The sequence below is a fragment of the Setaria viridis genome, chromosome 6, assembly GCF_005286985.2.
Source record: "Setaria viridis chromosome 6, Setaria_viridis_v4.0, whole genome shotgun sequence".
NCBI lineage: Eukaryota > Viridiplantae > Streptophyta > Magnoliopsida > Poales > Poaceae > Setaria > Setaria viridis.
The window spans coordinates 27,511,206-27,532,228 of record NC_048268.2 but is presented as its reverse complement, the minus strand read 5'-3'; the positions used below and the strand labels follow the sequence as shown (position 1 = coordinate 27,532,228).

The 21,023-nt window shown below is 50.9% G+C and overlaps 2 protein-coding genes across 3 annotated transcripts; both read right to left on the bottom strand.

The window, feature by feature from the left end:
- Positions 1-378: 378 nt before the first annotated feature.
- On the bottom strand, positions 379-2,893 carry LOC117861522 (uncharacterized). 2 transcript variants are annotated; one of them, XM_034745094.2, is made up of 2 exons: positions 1,614-2,893; positions 379-1,530 (listed from the first exon to the last, which is right to left on the bottom strand). In XM_034745094.2, the coding sequence occupies exon 2, from the start codon at positions 1,411-1,413 to the stop codon at positions 850-852; it is 564 nt and encodes a 187-aa protein (XP_034600985.1). In that variant the 5' UTR covers positions 1,414-1,530; positions 1,614-2,893; the 3' UTR covers positions 379-849. The 2 variants fall into 2 exon arrangements, with proteins under 2 accessions (XP_034600985.1, XP_034600984.1); XM_034745093.2 differs by having other exon boundaries at positions 379-1,425; positions 1,614-2,276.
- Positions 1,910-7,052, bottom strand: LOC140223234 (uncharacterized). Its single transcript, XM_072294765.1, has 3 exons — positions 6,386-7,052; positions 2,436-2,659; positions 1,910-1,933 (listed from the first exon to the last, which is right to left on the bottom strand). Exons 1-3 carry the CDS (start codon positions 7,050-7,052, stop codon positions 1,910-1,912), a joined length of 915 nt encoding a protein of 304 aa, XP_072150866.1.
- Between the last annotated feature and the right edge of the window lie 13,971 nt (positions 7,053-21,023).

Here is a 21,023-nt window from a genome sequence, read left to right as displayed (position 1 = left end):
CTAGAAACTAAATTGCAGAGCCTTTGTAGTACAATGCAAAGATAGGAAACAAAGGGTAGCTGCAAAAACTCGAACAAGCTCCAGTTGCAGTGGGAATTTTCAGAAACAGTGGGAAATCACCTGCGAGGCTAAAATCACAACAGAAACTTCAGGTAAGCTGCAGCAACACAAGGCACGGATCACATCCAGAGCAGCAGCAACACCACATCCAGCAACAGCGAAGCAGCAATCCAACTCATCAGCAGAAAATTCCCAACACATTTACTGCAGTTTCTAGTTGTTGAGCACCATTTGCGCAATCCTGAGCAGAATAAATGGCCATGAAGAAGCAATGTTATGCAAACTTTGCTGAAGAAGCATCACTTGTGAACAACAAAGTTACCAAGACAAGACACCATCTCTGTTGATTCAATCCGAGTCATTGCAGCTTTGCTGTACTCTACATGAGTTAGGAAATAGCATATTCCATCTACACATAGGATCATCATCCGTGCACAAACAGTTTTCATTCATGTCCATAGCTTCCTAATTGGTCTTATTACTCTTAACATGTCGACAGCGAGTACTTAGCAGAAACATTTCAGTCTAGCATCTAGATTATAGACTAGATAGCGACTACAAACACTAGCATTGTCAAAAGATTCAGATAGCCATCTTGACTGCTTGAATGCTATCACCTTGCACCCGGCATCCAAAAGAAGCGTGGACAGGACCATGATCACGCCATGATCAAGCCCTGCGCCCGCAGTTCCTGGATACGACGTGCCCACGATTGCCACGCTTCCTGCTCGGCGTGTTCTGCTCTGGCATTAGACCATCAGAGTAGCCGCCCTCTTGATCTTCAGAAGATCACGTCGTGGCCCAAAGATCGGCACCATTTGACACGACCGTCTGAGCAACGTCCCAGACCACGCCCATGCCTCTCTTGTTATCAGGACCCGAGCGCGTGATGACGCCCATGCTGACGGCCAGCGGGAGCTTCCCACGCAGACATACAGCCACCGCGTCATCGCTGTACCCAGCGGCGGCGCCCAGAGCCTCGGCGTGCGCGAGCTGCTCCAGGAAGACGTCTCCGGTGCTCTCCTCGAAGGAGAACTCGAGGAACCTGTCGTGCCAGACGGACGGCATCTTCACGTCGTAGGTGCGCGCCAGCGCGCGCCACAGGTCCGCCGCCGTGGCGAAGCGGGCGTAGTCCGGGAGCAGGCGGTCGGAGAGCGTGGCGAGGATGTGGCCGCGGCACAACGCGTCGTAGCGTGCCCACTTCTTGGCGGCGGCCTCGTCGCCATCGCCAGCCGGGGGGGCCTCGAAGAGGACGCAGGCGACGCCGAGGGTGTGGGCGCGGAGGAGCAGCGACTCCTTCCACCGGAGGTACCCGCCGTGGCCGTCCAGGGGCTTGATAGGGGGCGATGCCATCGAACAAAGCACCTGTCACAGACACAATCGACGCGCCATCGTCAGAAACCCAATGGCGGGGGGCGAGGACTGCAAGATGGGGGATTTCTTGCTCCTCTGCGGCATTTCAACGAGCACCTGGTGGTGCCGCGGGTTAAGCATGCGTTAGGGGACGGTTTGCAAGGAGATCAGAGGGATGGGAGGGCGGAGTTTGGCGATACCTTACGGTTCTGCGGATCGGCGGTGATGTTCTTCTTGATCCGAAAGTTTTTCCAGCTCTCGGCGGTGGAGTGAGGAGAGCAGAGACGCTGGTCTGCGGAGATTTTTTACTTCGCCCTGCGCTCTTGCGAGAGCAGAGTCTAGAATCCTTCGGACTTGTCCTGTCGGTCAATGTGCTACTGCGCGGCAACAGGTGAAGTGACCAGACATGGACATACATTTTTATTCCGAAAAGGTCTATACTCTATAGCCATAACTCTTTTGGTTTGTCTAAATTTCACCATCAACATTGCCCCGATCAGTATTCGGCGAGCTGCAGCGGCTGCAGCCGATACAGCAAACGAACAGTCGCTACAGTACCTCTGTTGCCTGTTGGCAAAGAAGGCTAATACACCTGCTCGCTAAGCTGCTACAGCAGCTGCTTGTGCCAGCAGCCGAACGGCTGGCTGCCAGCCGCAGCTGGCCGCTGTTAAGCTCAAGCTACGCAACTTTTTGTACCGTGGCAGAGCTCATAATTTTAACAAAGTTCGCAAGTCACCAACATCCATCCATCACCATTGATGCAACCTTTAGCATGCTATTCCAATGAGTTAGGAGCGAACATGTTCCATCCATCCAAACAAAAACATCATTCCTTGCACAAGCAGGGTTCATGCCAAGTTGCCAACCCATACTTTCCTAACTGGCTCTTACCTAAACATGGACTTCTACCGTACCATGGCGATTACAGAGTAACTAGCAGATGCAGAGCTGATTCAGTTTTGCATCTATGTTGCAGACTATTTAACACCACTACTATAAAACACTAGCACAACCGAGATTACGCGCCACAGCTCGGCCGCCGTGGCGTAGCGGGCGTAGTCCGGGAGCAGGCGGTCGGAGAGCGTGGCGAGGATGTGGCCGCGGCACAGCGCGTCGTCGCCGTCGCCGGCGGGGCGGTCCTCGAAGAGCACGCGTTGAGTCCAAATCTCTCGCTCCGCGTTCTTTGCAGATTGCAAGTGGAGGAGGCCGGGGAGACGAGGCGACGATGCGACAAGTTCTAAGGCCTCTAACTTTCAGGGGTGTTTGAATACGAGGGGCTAAAGTTTAACCCTGTCACATCAGATGTTCGGATGATAATTAGGAGGACTAAATATGAGCTAATTATAAAACTAATAGTAGAACCATTAGGCTAAGCCTAATTAATCCATCATAGCGAACGGTTACTGTAGCACTACATTGTCAAAATCATGGACTAATTAGACTTAATAGATTCGTCTCGTGATTTAGCCTAAAGGTTGTGTAATTAGTTTATATTTAATACTTCTAATTAATGTTAAACATTTAATGTGACAGGAGCTAAAGTTTAACCTGTACCCCACGCAGCCTGAACCCTCCCGACCTCTGCAGGTGCGGTGGTAACTTGCCGCTCTTTGCACTTCGTTCGAGGACCAGGCAAGTGGCAAGTATGCCCGCTAGGCGCTAGCTCATCTTCCCCGGCCGAGTGGCAGACTGCTGGCAGCCGCGCAGACCGTCTCGAATGGAACAAGTGGCAAGCATGCAATGCGAGCTCACTCTTGTTCTCTAATCTCACAGTCTAATCTATTTTTTTCTGACACTAGAACATTTACGAATTCATTTTAAATTATATATAGAATTAAGAATTTGAATATCATGACCATACTGCTCTTATTTATTCACTCTTTTCTAATTTCTTCATTCATATAGTATCCACGCACTTAAGAAGGGTAAAGCAAGAAAGAAGGTTAAAATATATCTGAAAACGTAAAATGATTCATATTTATAAAATACTGTAATGAAGACGGCTAAAACTACTTACGTACTTGGTCAGAGGAAGCAGCTAGGAAGGGCGCCGGGGACCTGGATCGGGTGCAGTTATAACTGCAACTGCAAGTTAAGCAGTACCACCAACATCTGCTGTCCAAAAGCTAACCAAGGCTCTGGACTGATAGCTGGCCCACCTATGCTTCTTTCCCCTCCCAGAATCTTCTTCCTCCGTTCACTGCGGCCATGGTGGGCAAGATGAAAAAGGCCGGGCGCGACGGCACGGAGGCCGCGGTGGCCCGTGGCCATACTCTGGGCGGTGTGCCACTGGTACCGGAACCGTCGGGACTTGGGAGATAACAGGGGCCCGCCTGATTGACGAGGAGGCTGCTGCTGCTGCTGCTGCTAATGCAAAGCAGATGATGGCCGGCAGCGTGGCAGACGGAGCTGGAGCTGCTCAAGATTTAATCGCCAAGAGCTGCATCGTTGGGTACGACTTGAAGACAGCCCACATCACGCTTTTGAGCAGCCAATCAAATTAATCGCATGGATCGAATAGGGGATGGCGTTCTTGTTCCTGTGATAAATAATAACTCCCCAGCACAAACTTGATCATGTGGCTAGTTGCGGTTCTTGTTTTTTGATGGGCTAGTTATGGTAGTTCTAGTTAAACTTAGTAGCAGATGCAGATACGGTGGCGCTGTTGGCAGCGGCGGCCCGGCATCGTCAGTGACATGCGGCCTTCTTGTGGGGCACGTCGGAGAGGAAAGACACTCTTTGGACGCGCGAGCTTCTCGGATGCGCCCAAGGAGATCCAGTAGTGGTGGGGCCGCAGCTGGGCAAGCTCCACACTCGCGACGTCGAGCAGGTGGCGGCGGCGCTTCCGCGTGCCTCGATGTGGTGCGCGCAATGTCAAGTCAGCACGCGCTCGTCGCGAGCGTTGCTGGCGACCGACGCCAGCGGGTCCACGTGCGTGGGAGCAGCGGCGCCCGCGGCCCGCGCGTCAACCGTTTGGAGTTTTTTTTTTCCTTTTTTTTCATTCAATCATTTTTCCATACCATTTGGTATTTGTACTGTATGGATACAGTTCGGGTACAAATTATGCGTATAAGTTATCTAATAACACTTGAAGCAAAATATATATGTATAAGTCATGTGTGTTATGAAAGTTGTGCTACAAAATTATCACGTAAGAAGTTGTCATGAAAAATTTATACGTATAAGTTATGCGTCCTTTAAAGGTTGTACGCCTTTCAAAGCTGTACGCAAAAGTTACATGTATAAATTACGTGTGTTATGAATGTTATGCTAAAAAATTATCCATAACATTTGATCATAAGAAGTTATGTGTCAAAATTACGTGTATAAGTTATAGTATTTAAAAATATAGAAAGTTGCGGGAATCAAAATATTTCAAAAACGAAAATCGCGGAAGGAGGGAGGTGTCTGTCGGAAATCGAGCGCTCGCGGCCTAGCACTGCCCCTGTGGTGCGGACGCTTGTTTGTTCCTCTCGAGTAGGCTTCACATGTATCCTATGTTGAGCTCACGTCCGAAACGCGGTCACCGGACCTGCTGACACATTTTCGCGGGATGGATCTAGCAGGCTAGCAGGCCGACCTGCACCTGCCTGCCTTGCATCCTTAAACCCACCCGACGATGCCATGGACAACATCAAAAGTCAGAACGTTTTAACGCGTTGATCGTGGATGGAATATGAATCGATATGATCTAGCCTGAGGATGTTACACAATGCATTCTTCCATGACACAAACACCGAGAGTAGAAATGTAGAATCAACAACCACCAAACATAAGAAAAGTGAAAGACGCACGCCACAAAGCAATGGTATGCAATTTATTTTTGCACCGGACCACCACAAAGCAATGGCATCGTACTCTTCTTCTTTTTTAAATGTCACATTAGCCATTAGGTTTGTCCGAAGGCAAATCTGTCCAACTTTGGTCAAGTATGCAGAAAAATATAACATCCATATTATCAAATTTGTTTCATTAAATTCACAATGGAATATATTTTGATAGTGCCATATATTTAGTAGTATAGATGTTGTCATGTCTTTCTATAAATTTATTTAAAGTTGAACAAATTTGACTTGGACAAACTTAATGTGACACATAAAAAAGAACGGATGGAGTACTCCCTCCGTCAAAAAAACAAGACATCCTAGAAATTTTAGAATAGATTAATAAGAGGTAAAACTGATCTCAATTGCTCCTATTTATTAGCCATATTTGGCGCTAAGAGCAACTCCAAGAGTATCTAAAAAATTCTTCCCCAAAACTATGTATTAGGGGTTTTCCAAAAAAAATTCCCCCAAAAACATATCAGTCCACAGATCGCTAATAAATAGCCCCCAATATTTCAAACACAGGCCACGTCATCATATTGGGCCCATTGGAAGGGACGCGCGGGCGTACGGGAATCAGGATTGGGGGAGGAACGCCAACGCTAAAATATTCGTGGTGGCAGGCTGTTTTTTAGCGTCGCTAAAAAATTGGAGAAGGTTTAGGTGGATTGTTGGAGTTCATTTTCTCTCTCTTTTTTCCTAAAAAAGATATTGGAGTAAGGTTAGCCGCCTCTTGGAGTTGCTCTAATTGACTGATGCATACCCACATGCACATGCACACATGTCAAACTGAGTATAATGATATATTTTTGGGACAAATTTTGAATCCTAGAAATGACCTGTTTTTTTTGACAAAGGGAGTATATGGTTGCTGCAACCTTAAAATCACATTTAGGAGGTAATAACATGCTGGATCCAAACATATCAGCACCATCCTTTGCACAAATAAACGGTTTTAATTTCATGCAATGATCAAAATGCATATAGCTTCCTAATGTTCATAGTTTAAAACAGGGATCCCATCGCGATGACAAATCTAGCAGATCATAAACTATTTAGCTACTATAAACCCCTGACACTACCAAAAAAGCATGCATATGATCAAACCCTGCGCCTGCAGTTCCTGGCAACGTGTCCATGCTCACCGCGGTTCCTGCGCCCCGTGTTCTGCTCCGGCTTCTGCCCGTCAAAGTAGCTGCCCTCCTGATCCTCGTCGCCCATCGCCGCCGTCTTCCAGAGATGCTCCGGCCCAATGCCAGACGCCACGACACGGCGGGCAACATCCCAGACCAAGCTCATGCCCATCTCGTTGTCGGGACCGGAGCGAATGATGACGGCGGCGCCCACGACCTCCGGGAGCTTCCCGCACAGCGCGTCGGCCACGCGGTCGTCGGGAAGCTTCGCGGCGACGCCCAGCGCCTCCGCGTGCGCGATCTGCTCCAGGAGCACGTCGCCGGCGCCCTCGTCGAACTCGAACGCGTCGAACCTGTCCCGCCAGGCGCGGGGCGCCTCGACGTCATAGGTGCGCGCCAGCGCGCGCCACAGGTCCGCCGCCGTGGCGTAGCGGGCGTAGTCCGGCAGCAGGCGGTCGGAGAGCGTGGTGAGGACGTGGCCCCGGCACACCGCGTCCTCGCGCGCCCACTTCCTGGCCGCCTCCTGCGCCACACCGTCCTCGCCGGCGCCGTCGCCGGCGGGGCGGGGCTCGGAGAGCGCGCGGGCGACGCCGAGGGTGTGGACGCGGAGGAGCACCGACTCCTTCCACCGCAGGTAGTCGCCGGGGCCGTCCAGCTGCTTGATGGTGAAGAGCGCCATCGATCAGAGCACCTGCTGGGAGTTCAGTGGATCGGCGGCGGCGACGCTCCAGTTGATGTAAAATCCTGCTGGGAGGGGGCGGGCACGAAGATGACAAGGACGAGAGGTGAGCAGGCGATTCCTCCAGGTTTCTAGGTTAGATGCATGAGGGAAAGCCGCCGATTTATTCTCGATGTCCTTTCCATCCACAACAACGGAACGACAGAGATCTCCGTGTCCTCTTTAGATTTAGAATAAATAGACAAAACTTTCTCGATAAGTAAGATCTGGACCCAGTAGTTTAGATTTGCTCCGGTGTGTTGCTGAAGTACTGTGTGATAAATGATCTCATAGAAATGACCGTGCGTTACTACCGGGTCCTACCTGTTTTCAAGTCAATCCGCTGGTAAAAGAAAATCATACAGAACGGACCGTCCTTTGTGAAATTGAGTATGCACCTTCTTGAAAGCTTCGGGATTGATGGCTTGCACTTGCTCTTCAACACGTAGCCCCCATCCATTATTCATATTAGTACGGATTTGAGGAGCAGAGCATCTTAGCCTAAGCAACTTACAACTCAACAACAAGTGTAACCAAACACAGAGCTCTCTGCTGCTCTGTTCTCCCAGGCCAATAAAGTAATCCAAACTCAAATCTTGTCCCAGCCCACGTGGCTCTTGCCAGAGCACCGCGGTTCACCACGTCCTCCTGCACCAAGCTACCATGTCTGAACTTCGTCGCTCTCGCAAGGGTCAAACATCTCTGTTGTTCGCTATCGCTTCCAGCATCCAGCCAAATCGATACCGCAACATGCACTACACTCCACGGCAGCCTCGCTTGCTCACTCGCATGCTAGGGCATTGGTCCGACGGCTGGTGCGGCATCATGCTACCGTCCATGGGCACACCCCTCCTCCAAAACGGCGTGCCCGTACCACCACTACATATTCTCCATCAACCAGCTCAACAAGTTGGGCGCGACAACCGTCCCGCTCTCAGAGATTGCCATCTCGGTACTCCTTCTTCCCTATTTCCTTGTCCTCGCCAGGTTGCCTTCTTCCAACATCCCCGCAACCTCAATCTAGCCACGCCCATCTTCACAGACCTTGACGGGTGGCTCCACCTCACGGTGCACACAGTGGTAGGATTCGTTTGTCCCAACGCTCTACATTCTCAATGGGCTTCGAGCTGAGGACACTGTTGGCATTGTTGCTACCGCGGCCCGACATGCGTTCCTCATCTCCACGCAGGTGTTCACCAAGGGTATCATGGTGGCATGGCTGGATACATTCTCGCTCCCTATTAGGATTGCGGTGCAGCATCCAAGTTCCTGCGAGAGTAGCACAACGAGCTCAAGCAGCCCACCTATGGCGGCAAGGTGGGTGGTGGCCGCAGCTCGGAGCAACAAACCAGTGGTGATGATCATCGGCAGTGAGCTCTAGGAGGTCGGGTGCATCTAGTTACTGGTTGGATGGGGAGGGAGAGAGGGACGGGCATCGTGCCATCGACGTCGCATGTCGGGTCAGGAGTCGCGGTTGAGGAGATACTGAGAGAGGGAGTAAGGGGCGTATGATGAGTCGTGCCTGCCGGTCAATATGCTACTGTGCGGCAACAGGTGAAATGACCAGACATGGACATACATTTTTATATTTTGAAAAAGTCTATGGCCATTTCTCTCTTTTGGTTTGTCTAAATTTGACCGTCAACTTTAGTACCATTTACTTTGGGTATCACAGTTTTCAATATCGTTTAGTTTTAGCCACTGAGCCCAGTCAAAAAGTTTAAGGCTCACATAACAGCGATTTTCTTTGTTTTAATTTCATTTGCCTAAAATATTTTTAAAACGTAGGCGTGCAACTTACAAGAAGCTCGTGTGACCAGCTTGATCTTGGCTCATTATATTATTTGCGGTCTTGATACCGAGTGCCCTGTCTCAACACGTAGTATTTGGTATCACGATCTTAAACTACCTCCAAGCCTTATATAATAACACATAGTTGAAATTAGCAGTTGAATTGGAAAATTTTTATGTAGAAAATAACATATAGTTCTCATCCAAAGAGTTCACAACACTATGTAAGGCGTCTTCAAAAGAGATGCGGGTTAAGATACATAGGAGACGTGGTTTTTCCGCGTCTCCAAATTTTCATCTTTGATGACAAGTCATTGGACGCAGAAAATTCGCGTCTCCAATGTGACCCTCATAAGAGACGTGTTTTGGCAAATCCGTGTCTCCTGTGATAGAGTCATCGGAGACGCGAATTTGGAAACCCGTGTCTCCAATAACAGAGTCATTGGAGATGTGTTTTGTCAACCGGCGTCTCCAATGATAAATTAAAAAACAAAAAAAAGAAACAAAGGACAAATACACATTTTATTCATTATATACATTACAAATACATCACACAAATCTTGTTCTCATGAGGTGGAATATCAAACTATGTTCTCATGAGAACCTGGAATGACATGCTATAGATGTTACAAGCCTCCTGAAAAAAATAACAAACTATGTTCTCATGAAACTTGGTAAATAGCAAGAAACCTGAAATGAAATACAACCAGTAATCAAAGGTTCAGACTTCCCGTTGTAGAGAAGATCAGTGGACTCACCTGAGAAGCACATGGCCAGGGTAGTCAACACCGAGTAACAAGCAGGTGATACAGAGGCAAGCCGCCGCCGCCGCACTCTGTATCCTATAGTGAAACAAAAAGGAGGAGAGACTAAGTTAGAATCGCCATGTTCGATTTTGCACGATTGCTGTACTAACAGGATGGGTATGCATCAGGCTAGCAGATGCTGAAGAATTGTAAAAGTGAAAGAATACTCTGTAAAATACAGTAGAAGCCTGAACAGAAATCTACTGTGTAAATACATTGTTTATACAAAACACAGCCTAGGATACCAAGTTAAGTTTTAAGCAATCATTAAAATAACATGGTTTGCTAAAGAAGAATCTAACATTAGAGAAGCTAGAGCACACTTCAGATTTGCTAGAATGTATCAACCCGATCAGAAAACAGAATGAGACAGCTATAGTAGTGCTACATATAGGCAAAAAAAAAAAAATTGAAACAGCACGCGTACCTGAAGTCGATGAAGATGCTTGTTCCAGGCTAGAATCCGTAAAAGTAAGAACAGATCAACATATTAGTAAAAGAGAACGTACTCATCAAGATCAGAAACAACACTGGAACTGGTTCACATAAGATGGTAGACGAATGTCGATTGGTCAGATGCAATCGAATTGGTCCCAATGCAAGTACTCAGCAGGAGTCCTTAGAAATAAAACTTGGTTCTGTTAGGTAACGTCTCTGTTAGCACCTAGTAGGTGAGTGTCTTTGGAGTTTCGCATAGGTGCTGATAGGAGCACCTAGGAGAGTGTCAGGTCAAATGTACATTGGGTTGCCTTAGGCTTGATAGGCCACCAGTTAGTGCACCCCTCACGCTATGGAGGCTACAGGAAAACACCCAGATTATAAAATATGAAAAAAAAAGATAAAAATAGATTGGTTCGATCAATAAGATGTCTTCAGTCGGCCATGATTATTCATATTTACCAGGTGATTGTGTTGTGATTTGTCAGATCTCCACGTATGCCAGACATGAGAAGGATAACGATCATATGCATACATCCTGTGTGGTACTACCTCCACTCTTAAATATATGATGTTATTGAATTTTTATCTTAATTTTCTGTAAATATTTATATATACAAATAGATAAATGCAAGTTAAATTCAAAATATTTTCTATGATATTTTTAAATGGATCTAGTGGTATTTATTTTACTTTACTTAACTAATTGATTAGCATCAAGTTGAGAAGCAATGAGACTAGCAATAAGCCAATAAGCATGCAAAGATTCGATACCAGCAACTATGTCTTATGCATGGCATCAAAGAGACAGTCTAACGCCTCATAATGGCCAATACGAACTGCAAATGCCTAAATCTAATATTTGAAGCGAAATTGACTACTTTTCCTATTTGAATACGATAGTGTAAATTTGAACCGGCATTTAGACAGCTTTTATCTATAAAATGCTTATCGAGTATATGGACTCGGGTCTCGGGGGGCTCGATAGCCTACCTGGACACATACTCAAATCAGTCATCTTATACTTTAGTCTATTGTTTTTTATTTTCTAAATAAAGGCTTTGTCAAGTTAATATTCAAGGCTATCCATTGTTAAAATTTTCAGGGTAGATTATCAAGAGCAGAAAGAATATGTACTCAAGTTTCTCAAGTGACTCACAGCAAGCTTGCAAATTCTGACAACGACAAATATATCTTACATGCGTACAGACAATCTAGGGGCTGAAACATCTCGTTCAGCATCGTAAGAACTCGGATGCCTAAGTTCTAAAATGTTTGTGTTTGCTCTGTAATTGACAGTATGCCACTCGTGGCAATCAAAGTTAATTGGTCTTCATCAACGTGGTCACCATTCATCGACAACATGAGCAGTACTGGATCTAAAATCAACATCAATTAGCAGTATGGCAAAAGTCCAAAAAATAGTTGCAATAATAATTTCTTTCGTTGCAACTATTTTTCGGACTATTGCCACGCTTGTAGAACATGGCACAACAATAGCATTAATGATATTTTTTATGTTGCAATATATGCTAGTGGAAGTTGACATATGGCTGCGCTATAAATTCTTGGTAATATAAATGACACATTGTCACATATTATCAAATTATGGTAAGATTACCTATTGCCATGGTTTTTATATGGTGTTGCAATATTTTTTGTTGCAAAAGATTATTTTTCTAATAATGCCCTGCTGGATCTTGGAGTCTCGGTGCGCCACCGGATTCAAGCTTAGAGGGATCGAGGGAGGGAAAGGAGGAGTGGGGGGAGGGGGTCTGATGGTGCTGCTGGATGGATGGGGAGAAGAAAGAACGGGTGAGGGGTGCCCCCTGGATTGGAGGGAGAGGACAGAGGGTGGGTGGGATGGATTGGAGGGAGAGGAGAGAGGGTGGGTGGGTGTTGGTGTATTGTGTGTATTATGGCCCAATAGGCCTATGTAAGACATCTATATAGCTACCCTCTAGGGTTAGCCCAAGAATCGATCTATTACCTTCCAATATGGTATCAGTTAGCTTTAGGGTTTCCTGGTGACCCGGCCGCCGCCGCCGCCGCCGGCGCCATGGCCGGCGACCCTCTTCCCCCTCCTCTCTCCCCCTTCCCCTCCCTTCCTTCTACCTGGGCGCAAATCGCCTCCGGATCTTCCTCGGGCCGCCTTCCCGCGGGCACGGCTGCCGCCCCTGCGGTGCTCGCCGCCGTTGCCGGCCTCCCTGCGGGCGCCGACGCGGGCCATGCCCCGGACGCCGCCGCCGCCGCCGCTACGGCCCTCCGCGCGGGCGTCGGCGGGCGCGCGGACGGGGAGCCCACCGGCGCGGACCACGCCGCCACCGCCGCCGCCGCCGCTGTGGCCTTCCGCGCGGCCGCCGGCGGGCGCGTGGGCGTGGACCACGCCGGTGTGGACCCCGCCGACGGGGCTCCCACCGTGCGCCAGGGAGGGGGCGGCCCTGCGGGTCAAGACCCGGGTGCCGCCACTGCTCCTGCTACGGGTGCCGGGGGGGGGGGCTGGCTCGTTTTCCCTTCCCTGCCCCGCCTCCTCTACCACCTCCGGACGTGACCCTCGCGGCGGCTCTCGTCGCTGCCCGGGCTGCTGCTGCCGAGGGTCAGACTCGCCTGCGCGTGGCAGCCCTGGCTTGGGAGCGGGAACGGGATGCGGCCGCCGTCTTGGCCCGTCAGATCGCCGAGGCGGAGCAGCTCCTCGCCCACCCGGTGTCCCTCGACAGCACTGCCACCTCCTCAGGTTCTGGTGCTCCTCGTTCGCCTGTGGTGGCCTGGACCGACCCGGCCGATCCACTCGTCGCGCAGCTACACTACCAGGCCGGGGGCGTTCAGAACATCAAGAGCTTAGTCTCTGTCGTCCTCGACCCTGAGTCGACCTCCTACGCTCGGTGGCGGGACATGGTGCTGCTCGTTCTCCGCCGCTACGCCCTTGACGACCATGTCCTCACCGACACCTTCCCTGCGGCCCGGACTGCTGCATGGGTTCGCCTCGACAGCATCGTCCTGTCGTGGATCTTGGGGACCATCTCCCTCGACCTCCACGACCTCGTTCGCGGCACCCCCGACACCACCGCTCGCCGGGCCTGGCTGGCGCTCGAGGGCCAGTTCCTGGGCAACGCCGAAGCCCGGGCCCTCCGTCTCGATGCGAGCTTCCGCACCTTCGTCCAGGGTGACCTCTCCGTTGGCGAGTTCTGCCGGAAGATGAAGACCATGGCGGACTCCCTCGGTGACCTTGGCTGGGCCGTGGAGGACCGGATCTTGGTTCTCAACGTTCTTCGTGGCCTCAACGAGTGCTACGCCCACCTCCGCACCTGGATCACCCGGCAGCGGCCCTTCCCCACCTTCCTGCAGGTCCGTGATGACCTTGTCATGGAGGAGCTTACTCAGGGCATCCAGCCTGGGTCCCTTCCTGCGTCGGGCTCCGCGTCTTCCTCGACCGCCCTTGCTGTGACTCCACCGCCACGACCCTCTGCTTCGCCACCGTCGTCCCTTCTTGGTCCTCCTCCTCCTGGGCCGAGCGGGGGTGGGGGGGGCCGTGGCGGCCGCCGTCGCCGCGGGGGGGGGGGGGGGGGGGGGCGTGGTGGGGGGCGCGGTGGGGGCACACCGGCGGCCCCACTGGCGCCTCCACGGGGCTGGCCCTCCTTTGCCAACCCATGGTCAGGGCGCATCTCTATGTGGCCCTTCCAGGCCACCGGAGGCGAGCCTCGTCCACCGACCGCCGCCATGCTCGCTGGCGCTGTCCCAGCTGCTCCGTTTGTGCCGCCATGGGCTCCACCTCCCGGGGCCTCGCCTGGGCCTGTTGGGTGGGACCCGACAGCCTTGGCACGCTCTTTCGGCACCATGGCCCTGACTCCTCCAGTCGGTCAGGACTGGATCGCCGATTCGGGTTCCACCTTCCACACTACGCCCGACCCTGGTATCCTCTCTTCCGTTCACCCTCCTTCTTCCTCCCACCCTTCGTCCATCATGGTCGCCAATGGCTCTTGTCTTCCTGTCACCTCCGTGGGCACTGCTCACACTCCTGATTCTTTTCGAGTCTCTGACGTTCTTGTTGCTCCTTCCATGGTTCACAACCTTCTTTCTATTCGCCGTTTTACCACTGACAATTCCTGTTCTGTTGAATTTGACTCCTCTGGTCTTACTGTGAAGGATTTGGCTTCCCGGCGACCTCTTCTCCGATGTGACAGCACCGGGCCCCTTTACTCCCTCCGGTTTCCTGCGTCCACTTCTTCTGCTTCGTCCTCCGCTTCTTCAGCTGCTTTTGCCGCCACAGCTTCTTCCACTACATGGCACCGGCGTCTTGGTCATCCTGGCCATGCTGTCCTGACACAGCTTAGTCGTAGTTCCGACATACCATGTACTCGGGCTCATGATGAGCACCTGTGTCAGGCGTGCCAACTGGGCCGTCATGTTCGACTTCCTTTTCCTACCTCTTCTTCACATGCGACCCATGTATTTGACCTTGTACATTGCGATCTATGGACATCACCTGTTCCGAGCATTTCTGGCTACAAGTACTATCTTATTGTGGTTGATGATTTCTCTCATTATTCTTGGACTTTTCCCTTGCGTGCCAAGTCTGATACTTTCCCCACGCTTCTCCACTTCTTCGCTTGGGTGTCCACTCAGTTCGGTCTCACCATCAAGGCCGTCCAATGTGACAACGGCCGCGAGTTTGATAACACCACCTCCCGTGCCTTCTTCCTCTCTCACGGCGTGCACCTACGCATGTCATGTCCCTACACCTCCTCCCAGAACGGTAAGGCTGAACGCATGATTCGTACCACGAACGACACCATGCGCTCTCTTCTGTTCCAGTCTTCTCTCCCTGCCCCCTTTTGGGCTGAGAGTCTTCACACCTCCACCTATCTCCTTAACCGCCTACCTTCTGTTGCCTACCCCGCTCCCACTCCACACCACGCTCTCTTCGGTACCTCCCCCCGTTACGATCACCTTCGGGTCTTCGGGTGTGCGTGTTATCCTAACACCGCAGCCACCGCTCCTCATAAGCTGGCTCCCCGTTCGACTCAGTGTGTCTTCCTTGGGTACTCCCCAGATCACAAGGGGTACCGTTGCTTTGACCTCTCCTCTCGGCGGGTCCTCATCTCTCGCCACGTGGTGTTTGACGAGTCCGTCTTCCCTTACTCCACCACCTCCCCACCTCCTTCCACCTCCGACCCTGATCTCTCCTCCCTGTTTCCCACTGACCCGGTGGACCAGCCACCGCTACCGTTCTGTCCTGCAGGTACTGCTCCGCCGTGGTTCTCCTCGGGCTCGACGTCCACCGGTGCTGTCCCTGACCCTGCGCCCAGCACGGGTCCGACGGTGCCGGCCTCTGGTGCTGCTTCTCCCCCTTCGCCCTGCGCGGGACCGGTGGCACCGCCCGCAGCACCTGCTGTCCGGTTTGCGCAGCCCGTACGCGTCTACCAGCGCCGGGCGCGGCCGGCTCCCCTGGACCTGCAGCCGGCCCCGCCACCGCCGTCGCCGCCTCAGTCATCGCCGGTGGACTCTTCTCCGCCGGCGACGCCTACACCACCACCACCTCCACCGGCCCCGACTGCCCGTGTCGCGCCGGCGGTGTACCATCCGCCTCTCCTACACCGACACCCGCGTCACGTTCACCCTATGGTGACGCGACTTGCGACTGGTACCCTGCAGCCCCGGGCTCTTTCAGCGATGCCCGGCGCGCCGCAGGTTTCTCCTGTACCCTCCTCCGTCCGCGGCGCCCTGTCGGATCCTCACTGGCGCCACGCGATGGAAGAGGAGTACGCGGCGCTCCTCGCCAACCAGACTTGGGATCTGGTGCCCCGTCCGCCTGGCTCCAACGTCGTCACCGGCAAGTGGATCTGGACTCACAAGCGGCGGGCTGATGGTACCCTTGAGCGGTACAAGGCTCGCTGGGTTCTCCGGGGTTTCACTCAGCGCCCTAGTGTCGAGTACGACGAGACGTTCAGTCCGGTGGTCAAGCCAGCTACTGTCCGGACTGTTCTCTCATTGGCTCTCTCCCGCTCCTGGCCCGTGCATCAGCTCGACGTCAAGAACGCCTTCCTGCATGGCACTCTGACTGAGACTGTTTACTGCAGCCAGCCAGCGGGGTTTGTTGACTCTTCTCGGCCTGATATGGTCTGCCGGCTCAACAAGTCACTTTATGGCCTCAAGCAGGCCCCTCGAGCTTGGTATTCGAGGTTTGCTGCCTACCTCCTGACACTGGGCTTTGTGGAGGCCAAGTCCGATACTTCGCTGTTCATTTATCACCATGGAGCTGAGACTGCTTATCTACTGCTCTATGTTGATGACATTGTCCTCACTGCCTCCAGTCCGTCCCTCCTACGGCGGATCATCACCTCGCTTCAGCAGGAGTTCGCTATGAAGGATCTGGGTGTGCTCCATCATTTTCTTGGGGTCACTGTTGAGCCTCGTCAGGCCGGCCTCTTTCTTCACCAGCGGCAGTATACTCTTGATATCCTGGAGCGAGCTGGGATGACTGACTGCAAGCCCTGCTCCACTCCAGTTGATACTCAGGCCAAGTTGTCAGAGGCCGCCGGCACTCCTGTGACAGATGCTACTGCGTACCGGAGTCTGGCTGGAGCCCTTCAGTACCTCACCTTCACCAGGCCGGATATCACTTATGCAGTTCAGCAGATTTGCCTTCACATGCATGATCCCCGGGAGCCCCATCTCACTGCTCTGAAGCGCTTACTCCGTTACCTCCGGGGCACTGTGGACTACGGCCTCCTCCTTCACAGGTCTCCCTCCACTGAGCTTGTTGTCTACACCGACGCTGACTGGGCCGGGTGTCCAGACACTCGGCGCTCTACCTCCGGCTACGCCGTCTTTTTGGGCGGCAACCTGGTGTCCTGGTCGTCCAAGCGTCAGCCGGTGGTCTCCCGCTCCAGTGCCGAGGCGGAGTACCGCGCTGTCGCTAACGGCGTGGCCGAGGCATCCTGGCTTCGGCAGCTCCTTGTCGAGCTCCACACTCCTTCTTCCCGGAGTACTCTTGTCTACTGCGACAACGTCAGTGCGGTGTACCTCTCCACCAACCCTGTTCAGCACCAGCGGACCAAGCATGTGGAGATTGACCTTCACTTCGTCCGGGATCGGGTCGCCATCGGCGATGTTCGGGTCCTCCACGTCCCGACCACCTCTCAGTTTGCTGACATCTTCACCAAGGGCCTCCCGTCACCCGCCTTCACCGAGTTTCGCTCCAGCCTCAACATCACCTGTGGCTAGTTGCGTCTGTGGGGGGGGCTTGTGTGTGTGCCTTTCTTTTCATGTCCAGTCTGCAACTCCGCTGCGTCGGTAGTTCAGACTGCGGGGGAGTGTTGGTGTATTGTGTGTATTATGGCCCAATAGGCCCATGTAAGACATCTATATAGCTACCCTCTAGGGTTAGCCCAAGAATCGATCTATTACCTTCCAATAGTGGGGGTGGCAACTGTTTCTTGGTAGATAAGGTCGAGGATCGGTGTAAATAATTACTAGCCGGTTGGGAAGGAATTTTTCATTTTTCAATTTATTTGCACCATTATTATATTCTTAGCAATAAACACAAAAAATGAGATCCATATAGCATGAATTACATATTTATTTTATCCAATATTAGTTAATACACGATATTTACATACATTGATAAGTAGTATCTAATAAATAAACCCACAATCTCTACATAAGTTGCTATAAGTCTTATTTGTGTAAGTTGACACGTCTCTCATCAGTCATTACACGGTCGCATAAAACATAAGTTGATACAAGATCTCTACATTATTACCCGCAAAAAAGATCTCTACATTATTGTAACTGCACATATAGTATTTCTACTCATAAATTGATAATGATCTCTACATAATTGTTATGCAATCTTTGCATAACATGATTGTACAATAATTCATCAATTCATATATTGTCTCTATACAAGTTACAACATTTAAGTTAGCACACATCCCTGCATAAGTCGGTACAAAATCTTCACCTAAGTTGTTGTAGGTTGTAACCACTGACATGACTTCAAAACATATGTAATATAGATCTTGTTTTGTAGATCTCATCGTAAGAATGAAACACAATTGAACAAATGGAATAATTAAAAATGAGACGTATTGCAGCTTAAAAAAGAAAAATTAAACAAATTAGTAACAAATTGATGTCATCGTGAAACATTTGATTCGTGGCCTCATCTGATTTACCCCCTCAAGTCAACATAATAAAGGTGATGTCCGGTTGCACAGAGGAGTGCAATCGTGTATTAATATTGCGCTTGCCGCTTTTAAACAGAAAGCAAGGTGTGACAGGGTGACACACTACGTGACAGCGCGACCCGTTGCACGCGATAGTCGCTATCGCGTAGTTTGGAGATATTTTCAGTAAAATCTCATTTAGATTTTAGATTCGATTTCATATCAATTATTTGCACGCCAATATCATAAAATACCACCGGAAACGTTACAAATCTACGACGCATTCATCATTAGTTTGTACTCCTATATTTGTTGTGCTGTCCAAACAATATAATCTTGGCCTTCGTTTTTTCACAGAAATACAAGTTCGATTTCATGATTCTCTGCGTGGGGAGGTATGGCCTCGCCAAGGTGCTCCACACAAAAGGGGCCCCCAAGTGTTCCACGGACAAGTGCTCCATTCCCTGGGCTACTCGCGCATGCCGCACGCAGAAGCCAACGAGCTGATCAGAGGCAAGCGCGTCGTCGTGGTCGGCTCCGGCAAGTCAGGCATGGATACCGTCGCGCAGTGAGCTGAAGGCAACGGTAAAATACAGAATTACGGATACAAGGAGAGATGGTTGGCATATTCTCTCTCTCTCTCTCTCTCTCTCTCTCTCTCTCTCTCTTATTGTCAAGCTTCACAATTCAATCTGGTCACGTCCGTGATTGTCAGGCAGCAAGTACCCATGTACCTTGGTTTATAGAAATCTGCATTGGATGGTGGATCCCAACCTTAGCTGGGGAGCTTTCTTCGAGAAGCTGATGACCAGCCGATTGGCTGAGCTGATGGTTCACAAGCCCGGAGAAGGGTTCGCCCTGAGCCTTCTCGCCATGGCACTGACTCCTCTAAGATGGCTGATAGCCAAGGTGATGGAGACGGACTACAGAATCGCCATGCCGATGAGGAAGCACGGGATGGTGCCCGACCACAGCTTCTCGGCGTCGATGCTGAGCTGGCGGTATGGCGTACGTGCTCCCGGCCAGGTTCTACGACAGGGTGGACGAAGGCAGCATCGTGCTGAAGAGGTGCGACTCCTTCGGCTTCCGCGCCGACGGCCTGGTGCTGGACGGCACCGGCGAGCGCGTCGACGCCGACGTGGTCATCCTCGCCACCGGCTTCGACATCGAACGCCTGCTGAGCAGCGCGTGCGTGTCGCCATGGTTCCGCGAGATCATCGCCGCGGGGCCTTCCGACGCCATGCTTCCTCTATACAGGACATGGGGTACAAGCCCAGGAGGAAGCAGGAGGAAGGGCTCCTCGCCGACTGGCTGCAGCCGTACGGGCACGCGGACTACGCCGACATCCAGTGAAGAAGAAAGCTAAGGGTGATCTTAATTTCTTCAACGTACGCGTTCACTGTTTAGCGCAATAAAAGTTGGATACCACAGCTTCAATTTTATTCAATTATGTAATTTGCCACCACCATGATTGTATTTGCTTCACAAAATTACTACTTCACAAAATTATTTGCTTCCAAAACAGTGTGGACATCAGATCGATTGCTGCTCCGTGAATGGCCACACTCGTATTTGTGCCGTCGAAACCTTGAGACGGCGCACCAAGACTTCTCAGAATGCCTGGCAACTTGTTTTTGAGCGGAGGTCGATCAATTCTTGGGTTCTTTGGGTAGGCTGTCCAAGGCTCGACCCCGACAACTAGACGTCAACGCAGGACATGGTATCCTGGTTCCATGATGTGGCCGGCGAAATAGCTTCCACGACTGCGAAAGGCGCTCGATCTTTGGCTATCCTTGTGACTTGGACTATACAGTGTGAACGAAAGGCCTAGATTTTCAACAATCAGGAGAAACCGCGAACGAGAATTGTTGCTGAAATTAAGGAAACAGCTCGGCGCGCTATGGACTTCGGCGAGGGCGAAATATCTGGCCGGCATAGTGGATAGGCGCAGTACGTAATCAATGTAATTTTGCTTTTTTGTTGTTGTTGGGGGCTATTCCGATGCCCCGACCTGGTCAAATTAATCCCTGAATAGGTTGAAAAACTTGGCGTTGCTAGCGCCTATAATTGCGCTTCTTCTTATTACTTAATACCGGCAATGTCCGAATCTTACCGAAAAAAAATTACTAAGGGTGTGTTTGGATACAAATTTCTAAAGTTTAGGATTCAGAAATTGGTAGTCCTAAAATTTAGGAGAGGGTTGTTTGGATGGAATCCTAATATTTAGGATGTTAGAGGGAAAATAACTTTTTTACCCCCAATTACTCCTCTAAATACTCCTGCACTGTTCACGTCATTAAATGCTTGGGAAGGGCAATAGGGGTAAAGGGGGGTTTGGGGACCACTTTTAGGAGAAAAAGGACCCATTAGGATGCCTTGGCCCTCCTAATGAAAATAGCCCTCCTAAAGTTTATGAGTGCACTTTTAGGATCCATGTTTGGATGCACAAGTCCTAAAAATATCCTAAAAGTGGACTCCTAATCTTTAAGAGTGTGTATCCAAACAGACCCTAAGTGTCTGCTTGGTTGGGTGCACAAACAGACCCTAAGTGTCTGCTTGGTTGGGTGCACAGGGACATGCATGCATGGAATCGTACAGGATCAGATCTCGTCCGTGGGTTTGGTTGGTTAAACCGAACCAAACCATCCTGGATAGAGTGATATCAGCTTCACGAATATTCTGTTTAGGAAATTACATTGTTGGTGATACAAGAGACGGTCTTATATATT